This window comes from Phascolarctos cinereus, unplaced genomic scaffold (genome assembly GCF_003287225.1).
Source record: "Phascolarctos cinereus isolate Bilbo 61053 unplaced genomic scaffold, phaCin_HiC Scaffold_5;HRSCAF=322, whole genome shotgun sequence".
Taxonomy (NCBI): domain Eukaryota; kingdom Metazoa; phylum Chordata; class Mammalia; order Diprotodontia; family Phascolarctidae; genus Phascolarctos; species Phascolarctos cinereus.
In genome coordinates this window covers 260,531,586-260,547,595 of record NW_027555958.1, presented here as the reverse complement: position 1 = coordinate 260,547,595, position 16,010 = coordinate 260,531,586, and the positions used below count along the sequence as shown (strand labels likewise).

The following is a 16,010-nucleotide window of genomic DNA, read 5'->3' as shown; positions in this document are numbered from 1 at the left end:
ACATATAAACATATAACAGTAAAAAGGTAGTAATTTTCCCATTTTTTTCCAACTGAAAATTATTTTAAGTTACAAAATATTTTTTCACAGATTCAATATAAAACAGCAGTTGATTTCTCCATAATTATTAGAACTATTTATACTTGAGGTCTTGGCAAAGAAGGCCTGAAACCAACAAAAGGTCTTGGTCTGTTGGCTCAGAAATCATCCTTCTAAGCATCTCCCTTCCTGTGTCTGTCTTGCTCAGCTCTTAGGATATGACTATCTCCTTTAGAAATATCCTTCTTGAAGGTAGAAAATTGGGAAAGAATTTTTACAACCAGTCTTTCTGATAAGGGCCTCATTTCTAAAATACATGGAGAATTAAGTCAAATTTATAAGAGTGCAAGTCATTCCCCAACTGATAAATGGTCAAAGGATATGAACAGGCAGTTCTCAGATGAAGAAATTAAAGCCATCTATAATCATATGAAAACATGCTCTAAATCACTATTGATTAGAGAAATGCAAATCAAAACAACTCTGATTAATGTTAAAATGTTTATATAAGTCTGTCTAATAAAGGTTTCTTTTCTCAAATATTTACAAATAAGAGCCATTTCACAACTGATAAATGGTCAAAGGATAGGAAGAGACAGTTTTCAGAAGAAATGAAAGCTATCTATAGTCGTATTAAAAAATGCTCTAAATTACTACAGATTAGAGAAATGCAAATTAAAAAATTAAAACAGCACCTCACAACTGATCAGAAATGGTTTGACAATATCAACAAGATAGGATCTCTCTAGTGAAGTACCCCAGGGATCCATGCTTGGCCCTGTATTGATTGTGTTATGCTTAACAATGATTTAGTGTGCTCATCAAATTTGCAGATGACACAATGCTGACAGTATAGTTCACACAATGGATAAAATTCAGGATACACAAAGATCTTAGGCTAGAGAAACTGGGATAAATCTAATAAGGTAAAGGGATAAAAGTAAAATCTTTCACGTTAAAAAAAATTCACAACTGTATGATGAAGGAAACAGCATTTGTTCTGAGAAAGATCTAGAGGTTTTAGTTGACTAAAAGCTCAATACAAATTAGCACTGTAACTGGCAGCCAAAAAGCTAATGTAATTTGAGGTGATCATCTCATTGTATTGTTTGCCTTCAGCAAACTTCATCTGACTTATTGTGTTCAATTCCAAGGACAATGATTTAAGGAGAGAATAAGCTGAAGAGCATCCAGAGGAGAGCAATCAGAATAATGAATGCCCTTGAGTCCACTTCACATGAGTATTTGAAAGAATTAAGTGTATTTAGTCGAAGAAGAGAAGATTTGGGAAGACATGAGGGCTGTCTTCAAGTATCTGAAGGTTTATTATGCAGAAGAAAGATTGGACTTTTTTTGTTTGCCCCCAAAGGGCAGAAGCAAGAATCACAGAGCCAAGACGCAAAAAGGCAAATTAAGGGTTAATGTCAGGGAAAAAACTTCTTAACAATTTCAGCTGTTCAAAAAGAGCTGGAGGATTCTGACTCTTCTGGAGGTTTTCAAGCAGAGGCAGGAGACTTGTTGGATATGTTACAGTGGGGATTTCCTATGTGTATCATCAACCTAGATGGCTGCTGAAGTCTCTCCCTACTCTAAATTCTGTGTCTTTGAAACTGGATACCTCTGCGGTCTCTTCAAATTCTGAGTTTATGAGAAGAGGGATTTAACTGTATTTATAACTTGAAATATTCGTGATTCCCTTGATGTACATATACTACTTATACTTAAATAGATTACCACTCAGCTATTACTTAGTAGCCATTCTTCAAAGGTTATTTTAGATTTAAAAAAAATCATCATCTTATGGCTAGCCTGAAAATGAGTCTCTCCCAACATAGCTATATATAGGCAAAGGCTATACAGCTTAGGAAAACCTGCTAGATTGAACTCAGCTGATACAACTACAGAATCCAGGTTTACCACCCTGCCACAACAAGGAGGATCATTTAGTGGAGTTTTCTCTATGCAGAGAATAGTTAAATAATTTTAAATAGATTTCTACAAAATGAAACATTTCAAATGTTACCCTGAAGAGGGGAAGATTTATATGAACTGATAAATAAAACCAAGTGCTGTTTAAATACAGTTTTGCAGAGATGAGGAACAATGTTTGTAGAACACTGCATATGGTGTCAGAATCAACTGATGATTAATTTTGCTGAAGTGCTTTTTTCCCTCATTCTTTGTTACAAGGGATAGTTCAAAGGGTAGAGGGAGGAGAAAAGCATATATTAGGAAATGAAGATATTAAAAATTAAAAACAAAATCTATAAAAGATGTACATATATACATACATGTATACCCCCACACATATCTGTGTATATACACAGAAACAGTTTGCTTTTGCATAAATTTGCATTACACAAATTCAACTTTATATAAAAGAATTCTGAAAGAAATCCACATTCAAAAAAAAGCATCTACGTTAACTTTACTCCAAAATAAGTACTGTGCTCTCTCTTCACTCCTGCCCCTTGGCTTAGTGGCTCTATTGCTTCCCACCTTCCCCCAAACCAAAAAACAAACAAACAAAAAAAACCCAAGCAAACAAACAAACAAAAAAACACCAAACCCAAAACCCTAAAAAAAAACAAACAAACCCTAAATCTCCAAGTTAAAGCAAAACAATGGAAGCCCAGAAAGACCACCTCCATGGCCAGACTGGGAGTTTGGCTTGAGACCTCCACTGATGAAAGAAGAGACCTTTTCCCCACTCTACCTAACCTGAGCCTGTCTTTTCCCCAATTTCACTCAGATAACACATCTGTCCCCTACCCCCTCAGGTTGGACAATCTGTCCTATCTGTGTCCATGTCCAGCCCTCCATGAGCAAATTCGTGTGTGTGTGTGTGTGTGTGTGTGTGTGTGTGTGTGTGTGTGTGTGTGTGTGACTACCTGCCCCTTCAGACTTGTTGCAGGGAAAGGCCCACAAACACATAGGTAGGTAGATAGATAGATAATAGACAGACAGATAGACAGACAGATAGATAGATATCAATCTAGAAACATAGAAATACACATATCTCTCTATATGTTACTACAGTATTAATTTCTCTAGGCCTGTTTCCAGATCTGAAAAATCAGCTGCTTAGATCAGATAACTCATGTGTTTCAGTTCTGATAGTCTATGAGTCTCAGCACACAAAAGCTACTTTGCTGTGTCTTGTCACATACCTTGCCATCCACTGCTGGTATCTGTTATCCTGCAATATTGATTCTGGAGTCATGTGAACAACCACAGCCACATGAGCCTCGGCCTTTTCCCCTTGATACCTGAAATTAATAATAACTTAATGAAAAGAGCATAACAAGTACATGTGGCACTAAACTGGGATTGGAGAAAATCAAATTTCTCTATGGACTAGCTAACTTGAGTCAATTTTGCTACCTACCACCCAGCAGAGATTTCTGTTACCGAGCATCTAAATATGCTCAACAGAAATGCCAAGTAAAACCCAGGGAGTTTCCCTAAAAGGAATGCTGTCTCCTACATAAAGTTCTCTTCTGCATCCATCATACTGTTTCCTAAGTTTTTCAATTTTATGGTTTTCAAGGAGTTTATCTCAAGTAAATCCCTGACCTTGAATGATGTATTGGTGAGTAAATCCATAAAATGGGTCCAAGAAAGAACAAGTCAATGCTATAAGCATTCTTCTTTCTCACTACCCAAAATACAAAAAAGGTAGAGGGTAGAACTGAAACTCTATTTGTGCCCTGCTTTTCAACAAGAACAAGTCTAGTAATAATCTAGTAAGTAATAATTAGATAATCTGTTTAAGAAACCAGTTCAGATGATAGCAATCTTATCCTATTATAGAAGATCTATAAATCACCTAAACACCATGCTTCTATCAGGCCAACACAAGCTAAATTAGTTCCTTGAGTTTCCAGATAGGCAACCATAAGATAGTAAACATAGGGGACAATCAATAACAAATCAAAAAAGGATCTAATGGTTGTTTTAAAATGTCTGCACTAGTAGATGCAGCACCGGCCCTGAAGTCAGGAGGACCTGAGTCCAAATCCAGCCTCAGACCAAACACTTGACACTTACTAGATGTGTGACCCTGGCAAGTCACTTAACCCCAATTGCCTTAAAAAAAAAAAGTCTGCACCACAGTCAGCTTTAGAATTTCTAGTCTATTGCAGGAAATAAGACTCTCTGGTTTTCTATTACTATTTTAAATACATAACATACAATCTCAGTTAAAGATGACTACTACCTGTCTAATCCTAATAGCAGACTTTTTAATCTTGGTTTTTCAATGGGTATCTGAAAATGTTCCCTTGTAGATGCAGTAAAAAATAGTCTACAAAACTACAATTTTTAAAAAATTATTTTGGATATTGGATCCCCTGAAATAAAGACAATCACTTCTATCTTGATTGATCCTTTAAAAGGGATTAATTTGTGATGCAGCAGGGCATGGTAGATAGAGAGAGGCCCTTGAAGTCAGAAGCCCAGGTTCAAGTACTGCCTCTGACAAGTTGACTAGCTTCTTAATCCCTCAGTACCCCTGAACTCTCTGAAAGCCACAAGCCACAGAACAGTTGTTTGATCTCCATGGAAAACGTAATTTCCTTGCCAGGAAATTGAAGATATCATAGGCGAGGTAAAAAAAAAATTGTATTTGGTACTGTGTTAACCCAATGTAGTTTCTCACTCAGCTAAGACCAGAGATTTCTATACCTGCGGAAGGTGTCATTTTCACAGATTGGCTCTACAAATCCTTGGTCAGGACATTCCACCACAATAAAAACAGAGCCAGGATCTGGAGGGCTGCAAATCTCTTCTGGCAAAATCTATAAAATACAGTAAAAAATATAAACAGTGAAACAATAACAACAAGGGGCATTTGGTTTGAAAATATCTGAAGGATACACAAGGACTCATATATAACCCCGGAAAGCCAACAATCAAAAGTCTTCAACTCAGCTTCCATGACACTAAAAATATTCTTGTCCAACATCTTAGATGTAGAGTTTGCAGATACTTTAGGCTGAGTTACACAAGAACACACACACACACACACACACACACACACACACACACACACACACACATAAATCAATATATATCATTAGTTATAGAATAAAGAGGTGATTTTTCATGATATCTATATCTAAATCTATATATGTTTCTTCTCTGTTAAGTTTGTAAATCTTTTCTACCCATCTAATAACTTAATCCTTAATAATTCTATATTTGAAAAGTTTGGAGTTTAGAGGGGCGGGGCCCAGGAGGCTGCACTTCCTTGGAGTCAATATATACCTGACCTATCAGGCCAGGTTTATATACCTACACCTTTATATACCTAGCCCTAGGAATACCTGCAGCAAATCCCACTTATCTGGAGAACTCCACCATAGAGTATGGATCTAGAAGTACTTGTGGAGGAGATGACTGGATATTTACCTGATTACAACTGCTATTCAGCTACACTAAAATTTAGAGGGTAAAAATAATTCAACCAATATGTTAACAAAGTTAATAAACTTAATATGACACCAGATAGTATTATACTAATCAAAATGGTCGAAAATTGGTGATCAGTAAGAAAAACATGGATTATATATCCTTTTATGTCACAGTGCTGAGCGGAAAAAAATGCAAACTGTTTTGACATGATCATAAGGTCCTTGCCTAGAGCCAGGACTAAAATTCTATGCCTTAGTTCTAAACTCTGCCAACTGCCCTGAGCTCATAAAATCCCAGTCTCACCTCTCTTCCTTCATAAGTGATACTTTTCCCAGCCTTGACAGCAGCAATTATAGGTGCAATAGCAGATGTACCACTAAAAGTAAAAAACAAAATTTTCATGTCAGATCTAGTTAGTTCTGTAAGCAAATACCCAGTGTATGTTCCCTATATCATCTACTCTGCCTCTACTTACACTGGAAGCCCCAGATCTTTTGCTTTGAACACCAAAAAACTTCCTTGTTTCATGTGAAGCTGCAAATAGAAGGTGAATATGAAAAATGAGAAACCAGGGAAGAGTTGCTTTTAATCAATTATGTTAGAGACAATCCCATTCTTGCCATATAATACACATTATTTTTAATTCAGAGAAATAAGTTTCAATTTTAAAGTCACTAAATATAGCCTGAGAGTAGCAAGAGGAAGTATAGCAAACTTCAAAACCCATTCCTCATCCCTCCCCAACTCCCTCCCTCTGCCCCCAGGAAATAATCTAAACAAATCTAGAAAACATATCAGACCATAAACTGATTAGGAATTCCAAGGAGGAAAAACGAAACAGTCATTTTTCCAGTCCATGTCAACACAGAGAGAGAAAGAACAGACAAATCTATAGACAACGCGGACAGAGTCTGTCCAGGAGTATACCATGTGGAGCATTCCAGTGTAGGGAAAGGTGGATCAATGCAAGAAAAGGTCTCAGATACAGCACAAAAGAGCTTAACCTTATGATAAGAGCTGCCAACTGGGCAACTCTGTCCCTTATTACCCAGTTCTGGGGTCATAGAGCCAGGCTAAATTGAGGAGGGGAACCTATAGGCTGGCATTCAAGAGTGAGAAACAATCATGGAGCCCAGGCTATGTACTGAACAAATGTTATGGTTTAGAAATTAGGCAGAAGCTCTGAAGCTCAGATCCCAGAATGAGAGTGGAGACTCAGTGTTCACCTTATAACCCACTCTCAATCCTGCAGAGGAGTAACCAGGGATGGAATTCCAAACTAAGGGTAAACTTATAGTTCTGCTATTCTGAATCAGGAGAAGGGCTTTCTAGCTGACTAACAGAGTCTAAGGCCAAAGCAATCTATTAAAACTCCAAATGGAGCAGGCCCACAGTCCTGTCACTCAGAATCAAACCCAGGTCAGGATCCTACAGTGCTCAGACCAGAGGTGGGAGAAGGGGAGTGACCAAACTTTACCCTACATCAGACTACTCTGGGAACACTGAAGGCTTGCAGTTTCCCAGTCTGAGGTGTTTGTGAGATCCTGGAATAATATAACACTCAATATCCAAGAAAGCAGCAACAGGAGCAGTCCAGACCTTCCCTCCATAAGTACTCAGAACCTGGCTCTAACATAAAGTCCAAAGTCAGGAAGGCAGTAGGATAAGTGAGCAAAAAAAAGAAAAAAAAAAGAAAGAAAAAGAAAAATCCCAACATAAAAAGCTGTTACAGTGACAAACTTTCAAGACACAAACTCAGAAGATAATACAATCAAAACATCTACAAGCAAAATCTCAAAGAAAAAGAAAGCATGGTCAAAACTCAACCAGAATTCCTGGAAGAGATGAAGTGTTAACACAAAGTCAAAAATATTTTTATAGAAGAAATCAGGATGCTAAAGAAAAAAATGGAAAAGATAGCCAGAGAAGGAAAAAAATAAGAAAGGGAATTAAAAGCTTGGCACAAAACTTTTACACATCTGGTTTGTTGCTCAAGCAAAAAGTTCCCTGAAAATCAGAATAGACCAAAAAGAAACTAATGAATTCATAAGACAAGAAATATTAAAATATGGTCAAAGGACTGGGGGGATAAAAGAAAATGTGAGGTATCCCACAGCTAAACTGGAAAACAGATCAAGGAGAAATAACTTAAGAATTATTAGAATTACCTGAAAGACATGAAAAAAAAGGGAGAATAGACATCATACTTCAAGAAAGCATAAAAGAAAATGCTCAGATCTCTTAGAGCCAAAGAAAAAACCTCAAAATGAAAACTCCCAGGAACATTATAGCCCCCCAAAAAATACTATAGTACTAAGTACCCAAGAGCCACAGTTAGGATCAACACAATTAGCATAAAGCTTGGAACACGATATTCCAGAAGGCAAAACTTACAACTAAGAATAATTTAACCAACAAAACTGAGTATAATCCTACCAGGGAAAAATGAACCTTTAAAGAAATATAGGACTTCAAAGCAATCTTGCTGAAGACCAGAGCTAGTAAAACATTTGAAATACAAAGGAGTCAAGAAAAGCATAACAAGAAACATGAATGAACAATCAATCATAAGGAACTAAACAAGTATATACTGTTTACATTCTAATATGGGGAGCTGATATATGTGATATATACTATGGGGAGATATACAGATATATCTATATATTATATATATACATACATAATTATAGGGAGATGATATATGTGATGTCCTATTAATTATCAGAAGTCAGAAACTAATTGAAAAAAAGATCTGGGAGTTGTTCTATTAAGATTTGTTGAACTTAAAAGAAGAATTTAAATGCAAGGGAAAATAGGAATATACTAAAGGGAGAGATGGAAAGGAAAGGGCAACTTATCTTACATAATTGGGGTACACAAGTAGAAGAGTATACAAAGAGGAAAAGATGGGTGGAGCAGCTGACACTTGAACTTCACTCTCAGGTGAATTGGTTAAAAGAGAGCACACATGGGCCAGCATGAGTGTGCGCACGCGCGAGCACACAAAGTTGGGTACAGAAATGCATTTCACTCAACAGGGAAACAGAAGGAAAAGTAGAGAAGAGAGGACAAAAGGAAATGTAGATTCAGGGAGGGATTTGTCCTAACCAAAACAAACTCTACATAAGGATATACAAAAATATTTATAGCTCTTTTTGAGGTAGCAAAGAATTGGAAACAGAGGGTGCCCATAAATTAGGGAATGTTATATGAATCTGATGGAATATTCTTGTGTTATAAGAAATGACGAGGAGACAGTTTCAAAGAAACTTATATGAACTGATGCAGTGAAGTGAGCAGAATCAGGAGAATAATTTATGACAATAACATTTAAAAACAAATAACTTTAATCAGTCTAATGACCAGCCATGACTCCTGAAGACTCATGACAAATATGCTATTCATCTCCTGACTGAAGGAAAGGACTCAGAATGCAACAATTGGGGGAGTGGGGCAGGGAAGGAAGGCGGCATAGGGCATAACCAATGAGGAAATTTGCAAATTTGTTTTGGTTGACCATACACAGTTGAAATAGGCGTTGTTTTTCTTTCTCAAATGGGGTAAAGTACAAGCTGGGACTCAGCTGAATTCTAAATAATTTTAAAATAAGGCCTTAAATCAAATTTTAGAGCGGCAAAGCCAACAAAAGGACAGAGGAAGACATTTTTCCAGACTAAGACAAATTAAAAGGTGTGCAGGAGAGGTAACAGTGGAGTGGGCCCAGGCCCAGAGGGCACCAGGAGAATGAATGGTAGGCCTTAAAGGCAGCCACGACAACAGCAACTGATGTAGCAGCTTTGGAAGCTCTTGGCCCACAGATAATGATACAGGGATTAGAAAACTGGCCAAAGATTACAAGGGACCCCTCTGTTGGTAATGGATGCAGCTGGCATTGATCACAACTCTACTGCCCATAAGCAGTTCTGAGTTACAGTTCTAGGAAGGAGAGGTCACCTGTGATCAGTCACAAGGGAGCAGGGACCCTGGTCACAGTTCCAGTGTCAAGAGGAGCACTAGTAGTTGCAGCTGAAGGGGAACAGAGGCCCTTCTGGTAAAGACCAGAGCGAAGACCAGGAGAGCAGTGACCAAACTTCTCCCAGCATACCATCACCTTGGAAGAACCAAAAATGTGCAGATCCCAGAACTAGCTCTGAAAACAACAGCACAAAAATGAAAAAAAAATGAAGGGATGAGAAGGAGGGATGCACTCGGGGAAGGTGGGAAGGAAGAGGTAGAATGGGGAAAATTTTCTCACATAAAAGAGGTGTGCAAGGAAGAGCTTTTATATAGTGGAGAGGAAACTGGGAGGGAAGGTAGCAGGACATGTAAGGACCTCACTCTCATTAGATTTGGTTCAAAGAAAGAAGAAACACACACACACACACACACACACACACACACACAGAGTGGTAGAAATCTATCTTACATAATAGGGAACTAGGAAGGGAAAGGAATAAGAGATACTGGGGTGGGGTGGGGATGGGGAGAGAATGATAAAAGGGAGGGTGGATTAAGAGAGACAGAAGCAAAACAGACTTTTCAGGAGAGACAGGATAAAAAAAGTACAAACAGAAGAAAACAGAATGTACAGAAATACATAGTAATCATAATTGTGAATGGGATGAGCTTATCCATAAAACAGAAGCAGATGAGAAAATGGATTAGAAACCAGAATCCAACAATATGTTGTTTCCAAGAGACATGCTTGAAACATACACTCAGTTAAAATAATGAGATACAAGAGAATCTATTATGCTTTAGCAGAAGTAAAAAAGCAGGGGTAGCAATCATGATCTCAGACAAAAACAAAGCAAAAATAGCCCCAATTAAGAGTGATAATCAAGGAAAGTACAGCTCGCTAAAAAGTACTATCAACAATCTCATATGTGCAGATGGTACCACTCTGAGAACAGAAAGTGAAAAGGAATTAAGAAACCTTTGATGAAGAGTGCAAAAGCCTGCTTGAAGTTTCACATCAAAAAAACAAAGATCTTGGCAACAGGCTCCATCACTTCCTGGCAAATAGAGAGAGAAGAAATGGAAACTGTGTTAGATTTTATATTCTTGGGCTCAAAGATCATTGAAGATGGTGACTGCAGCCATGAAATTAAAAAATACTTGCTCCTTGGAAGGAAAGCTATACCAAATTTGGACAGTATACTAAAAAGCACCTTGCTGACAAAGGTCCTTATATTCAAAGCTATGGCACTTCCAGTCAAAACGTGTGGCTGTCAGAGTTAAGACTATAAGGAAAGTTAATAGAATAGTTAAGACTATAAGGAAAGCTGAGCACCACAAAATCGACATTTTCAAATTGTGGTGCTGGAGAAGACTTTTGAGAGTCCCTTGGACAGCAGGAGATCAAATCTGTAAATACTTAAAGAAATTAATTCAGGCTATCCACTGGAAGGTCAAATACTAAAGCTGAAGTTTAAATACTTTGTCTACATAATGAGAAGACAGGACTCAGTGGAAAAGACTCTGAAGCTAGGAAAGATTGAAGGCAAAAAGGAAAAGGGGATAGCAGAGAATGAAATGGATAGATAGCATGATGGAAACCAGAAATATAAACTTGGACAAACTTCCAGAGATAGTGGAGGATAGAAAGTTCTGGCAAGTATGGTCCATGGGTCATGAAAAGTTGGACGCAACTGAACAACAGCCACAACCACCACAGACAATGAAGCAATTATCAAAAAATTTTACAGCAAGTTTTCTGATTAAGGCCTCATTTCTCAAAAGAGAACTGAGTCAAATTTATAAAAATAAGAGCCATTCCCCAATTGATAAATGGTCAAAGGATATGAAAAGGCAGTTTCAAAAGAAATCAAAGCTATCTATCTGTAGTCACAAGAAAAAATGTTCTAAATCAAGACTGATTAGAGAAAGACAAAACAATTCTGAGGTACCACCTCATACCTATCAGAAATGCTGGAGGGGATGAGGGAAAACAGGTACACAAGTTGTGAACTACTCCAACCATCCTGGGGAACAATATGGAACTATTTGCAAAGGGGTATAAAACTGTGCGTACCCTCTGACCCAGCAATAACCACTTAACTAGGTCTGAATCCCAAAGAGATATAAAAAATAGGGAAAAGGTCCTACATGTACAAAAACATTTATAGCAGTTCTTTTAGTGGTGATAAAGAACTTATCAATTGGGGAATGGCTGAACAAGTTGTGGTATATGATTGTGATGAAGTACTCTTGTGTTCTAAGAATTGACAAGGAGGGTGGTTTCAGAAAAAACATCGTAAGAACTTTATGAACTGATACAAAATGAAATGAGAAGAACCCAGAGATCACTGTGCACAGTAATAGCACTGCTGTAATGATCAACTGTGAAAGACTTGGCTACCCTGATCAATATAACGATCCAAGCCAATTCCAAAAGACTTATGATGAAAAAATGCTTTCAACCTCTAGAGAATTAATAAACTCGGAGTGCAAACTGAAGTATATTTTTCTCACTTTCTTTTTTGCTTTTTTTGGGATATGGCAAATATGGAATTATATTTTACATGATTTCACATGTATAACTATATCATATGGTTTGCCTTCTGAGTGGGTGGGGAAGGGATGGGAGGGAGGCAGAGGAGGAACTCAAAACTTAAAAAGAAAAAAAAATTAAATAAATTATAATTTTTTGAAAAGTCAGGGAAGTAATAATGCTGATTATTTAAAAATGTTTTATAAGTGGCTCTTAAATTCTCAGTGATCCCCAGAACCTAACCACCACTTATAACACTGTTTACACAGAAAAACTGCATTCTGTGGGGATTAAAATCACCAAGACTTACAGAATTAAACAGAAGGTTTTTAATATAGTACTGACAGATCTAATGAAGTAAAACAGACCTTTATATTCTTAACATTCAATAGGGCATTTGTGTTCCTTTTAAGTTAAATTACTTGAAAGCCTCTCTCATCAAATTACTGAGAGAAAAATGTGCTAGATACTAGTGAATCTCAAACATATCAGCATCACAACTACCACCTAGTAGGAACTTGGGTAGGAATTTCACTTAATAGTTATCAGAGCTTAAAAAGTCTCTCTGAATAAAATATAATTTACCTTACAGATGAAAGCTACAACCAAAGACGGGTCTCTGCCTTTTATTTTCCAACTGTCATCTAAAGAAAAAAGATCAAATATTAAACAGGTAACATAACACGCCATTTGCTCACCTGAAGGCAAGTACCCTGGATAAGTAAAATTACAACATGAACCATGAAATTTAATATTAATCTGAAGATAGAGGAATCAAGTTATTTTGATGCCTATATTACAACCCCTTTCTGTCCCACTTATTACCTGTATATTACTGTGGACAGAGGAGGCAGTCAATGAATGCGTTTTTTAAAAAGCAAATGAATGAAAGACATGAAGCATCAGCACGAGTTAAAGATTTTAGGCTAGGGTGACTAGAGCCAACAGTGATATCTTTGATAGAAATAGTAAAGTTGGGAGGGCAAGTTGGTTTTAGAGGGAAAATATGTTTACTTTCAATTGAAATTGCCTAAAGAGTTTAAAGGGAGAAAATGGCTAGCAGACATTTGGAAATTTGGAGACAGGCTCTCATGAGAGCAATAATCTGGGAGCTAAGAGGATAGATGTAGGCAGCAGTTAGAAGATTTGAAAATGAATGAATCTTCCAAGGAAAATCTCTAATAATTTAGAGGAATTTTTAAGTAAGAATATTTTGCTGCTTCCATTTTGATCATTTCCTTTTTATTCTCCTTAAACTAATGCAAACATGTTGCAAAGTGACAAGGCTTGTTTGAAGGTCACTGAGGGAACAAGGAGACAACAGCTTTGGGTTTGGGTTTTCTGGGAGAAGTACCCTTGAGGCATAAGTAAAAGGAAAATGAAGTGACAAGAGTATTTTTCAAAATCACAGTGCCACAGGGTAAGGTTATTCAAACAAAGAAGCAGGATGAACTTTAATCTTACTGGAGAAAGACAAATCTAAAAAATATACTGACAAAAAAGTTCTGGGGGTGGTCAGGTAAGGATCTAGAAATGATCTTGCTCTACCTTTTTCAACACTTGTGTCTGGGGTGTAACCTAACTCTTTATAATGAGTAAGGTCTGTCCTCTCTGCACTGACAAATTCCTCCTGTCTGCATGCCTTTGATTACAGTAAACAAGCCAACGCTAAGCAAGAAACAGAAAGCAGAATAAGGGGAAAGGATGGCTTTTGGAGAAAAGTGGTTGAGATTGGATCCTTTAAAGTAAAACAAACTACAAGTAACTTCTTGTTGTTGTTGAATTATGTCTGATTCTTTGTGACCCCATTTGGGTTTTTTTGGGCAAAGATAATAGAATGGCTGGTCATTTCCTTTGCTAGTTCATTTACAGATGAGGAAACTAAGGCAAACAGGGTTAAAGTGACCTGCCCAGGGTTACTCAGCTAACTAAGTATCTGAGGCCAGATTTGAACTTAGTTAGATGAGTCTTCTGTGACTCCTGGTCTGGCATTCTATCCATTACACCACCTAGTGTTGATTTATTTTTTAAATAAAAAAATAATAAAACAGATGTAATAGAGGGAAAAAAATCATACCACAAAATGGAAAAGGGCAGCAGAATGGATAAGGAAATCTAATAATTTGCTGAATATAAAAAGTACACTTAAAAAACAAGGAATGTAATAAATTTTAGTATGCTCAATACAAAAAAGCAGGCACATCAATCAATTTCTGATATAGCAACAATAAAAAAACACTTAATGATAGAGAGGGAAACTACAATTTGCTTAAGGCACCATATCTAACCAAACTGATATTAAATACATACGAAATGTCAAAGTATCTGAATACTTTAAGGGAAAAGATAACATGAAAAAAATAAGACTTAGTAAATAGTGAGAAATGACTTGTAAGCAACATTAGCATTACTCTTTCAGACATGAACAAAACTAATAAATTAAAAAGAGGGAAAAAAAAGGAGGGCCTCATAGGGAACATCTCAATTTACTAAGAAAGAAAGAATCAAGTGAAAAGGAAGAGGGGGAAATGTGAAACTTGAATAAAGAAAAATGTGTTTGGAATAACTTCTATGGAGAGTGAGGCAGGAAATCAATTAGGAGGTATAAAATGATTGCTCTGTTTAGCACATTAGCAGGAGTAATCCAGGCCTAGGAAAGTACTGAGGGACTGCAGACATTAGAGGTACTGATGAGGGCACAGGAAGAGGTTTACAAATAAAGTCACAGGAGGTTTTGGTCAGAGACAGCAATATCAAAGTTTCTGATCAAGGACATGGCTGTCCCTGTGTGTGGCTGAAGTATAATAAAGGTAAGTCTTGGGATTTAAGGAATTAAGGGTTAGAGGTAGCATCAACATGGATGTTAAAATGTCCTAATATAAGAGGAGTTGGGAAAGAAAGGAAGACAGTGAGTCAAGTGCTAACTTCCTTCCTTTCTTTTTTTTAGGGGGGAGGGGGGCTTAGGCAATTGGGGTTAAGTGACTTCCCTAGAGTCACACAGCTAGTGAGTATTATGTGTCTGAGGCCAAATTTGAACTCAGGTCTTCCTGACTCCAGGGCCAGTGTTCTATCCTCTGTGCCACCTAGCTGCCTCCAAGTGCTAACTTTCTTCAGAAACAATAGCAAATGACCTGGGTTCTAAATCCTTCGTCAGTCACCATGATTTGAAGAAGGTGAAAAACTGGAGGGTGGCAGGGGGAAGGAGTACAAAACTAGAAACTTGAAAATCAAAGAGATAACATTTTAATAAGATCAATAAAAATTTATAACCTACTAGCTAATTTCATCAAAATACAGGAAAACCAAATTACCCAGATAAAAGATAAGCAGGAAGTGAAAATTAATGGGGAGGAAATAAAATAATCAGACTCTACTATGCCTAATAATATGCAACAAACTTGATACCTTAAATGAAATAGATGGTCATGAAAATATAAAACTTCCAAATTAAGAAGCAGGGAACAAAAAACCTCTAGAAGAACCCAATTCAGCAAGAAAAACTATGCAAGCCAACAAGGAACTTCCAAAGGAAAAAACTGGTTCTCCTGGTACAGGTGAATTCACAAGTGGATTCAAAAAAATATTTAAGAAATAAATATGCCCTATACCACTGTTTAATAACCTATAAGTATCTCATGTTGTTCCATTATCATACAAACTACCAAGTGACTGATCTGAGTCAGGCTCAGCCCAAAACATCATCCTTTTAAAATTTTCTACTTTTTGTGTATGTTTTATAAAGTACACAACATATTAGAATAGTAGTATAGAATTGACAAATACATACCCACTATATACACATCATTAGGAGCATATGTTCAAAATTTGTTTTATTGATGGGATGCACAATTAAAAAGTTTGAAGACCACTGCTTTAACTATTCCAGCCCTCACCAATCTCATTCAATTTTGAATTCTTAAAGCACATGTGCTTTAAGAGAGTATGTTTCATCAAAACAGGAAACACCTAAGAGTAGAACAGAATTTTATAACCTCAATTTTTTAGTCTTCTCCCTGAAAAAAAATTTCTCTAGAGAAATTAAAAATGTCCCTAAATTATGCCT

At 36.9% G+C, this 16,010-nt stretch overlaps 1 protein-coding gene across 1 annotated transcript in view; it reads right to left on the bottom strand.

Moving 5' to 3' along the window:
- Positions 1–16,010, bottom strand: part of ELAC2 (elaC ribonuclease Z 2) — a 51,768-nt gene that overhangs the window by 16,661 nt on the left and 19,097 nt on the right. The window contains exons 8-12 of the mRNA XM_020965995.2: positions 12,533–12,591; positions 5,930–5,988; positions 5,758–5,830; positions 4,726–4,838; positions 3,210–3,308 (exon numbers count right to left, since the gene is read on the bottom strand). Of these exons, the coding sequence (XP_020821654.1) occupies positions 3,210–3,308; positions 4,726–4,838; positions 5,758–5,830; positions 5,930–5,988; positions 12,533–12,591 (403 nt within the window). The remainder of the gene's footprint in view (positions 1–3,209; positions 3,309–4,725; positions 4,839–5,757; positions 5,831–5,929; positions 5,989–12,532; positions 12,592–16,010) is intronic.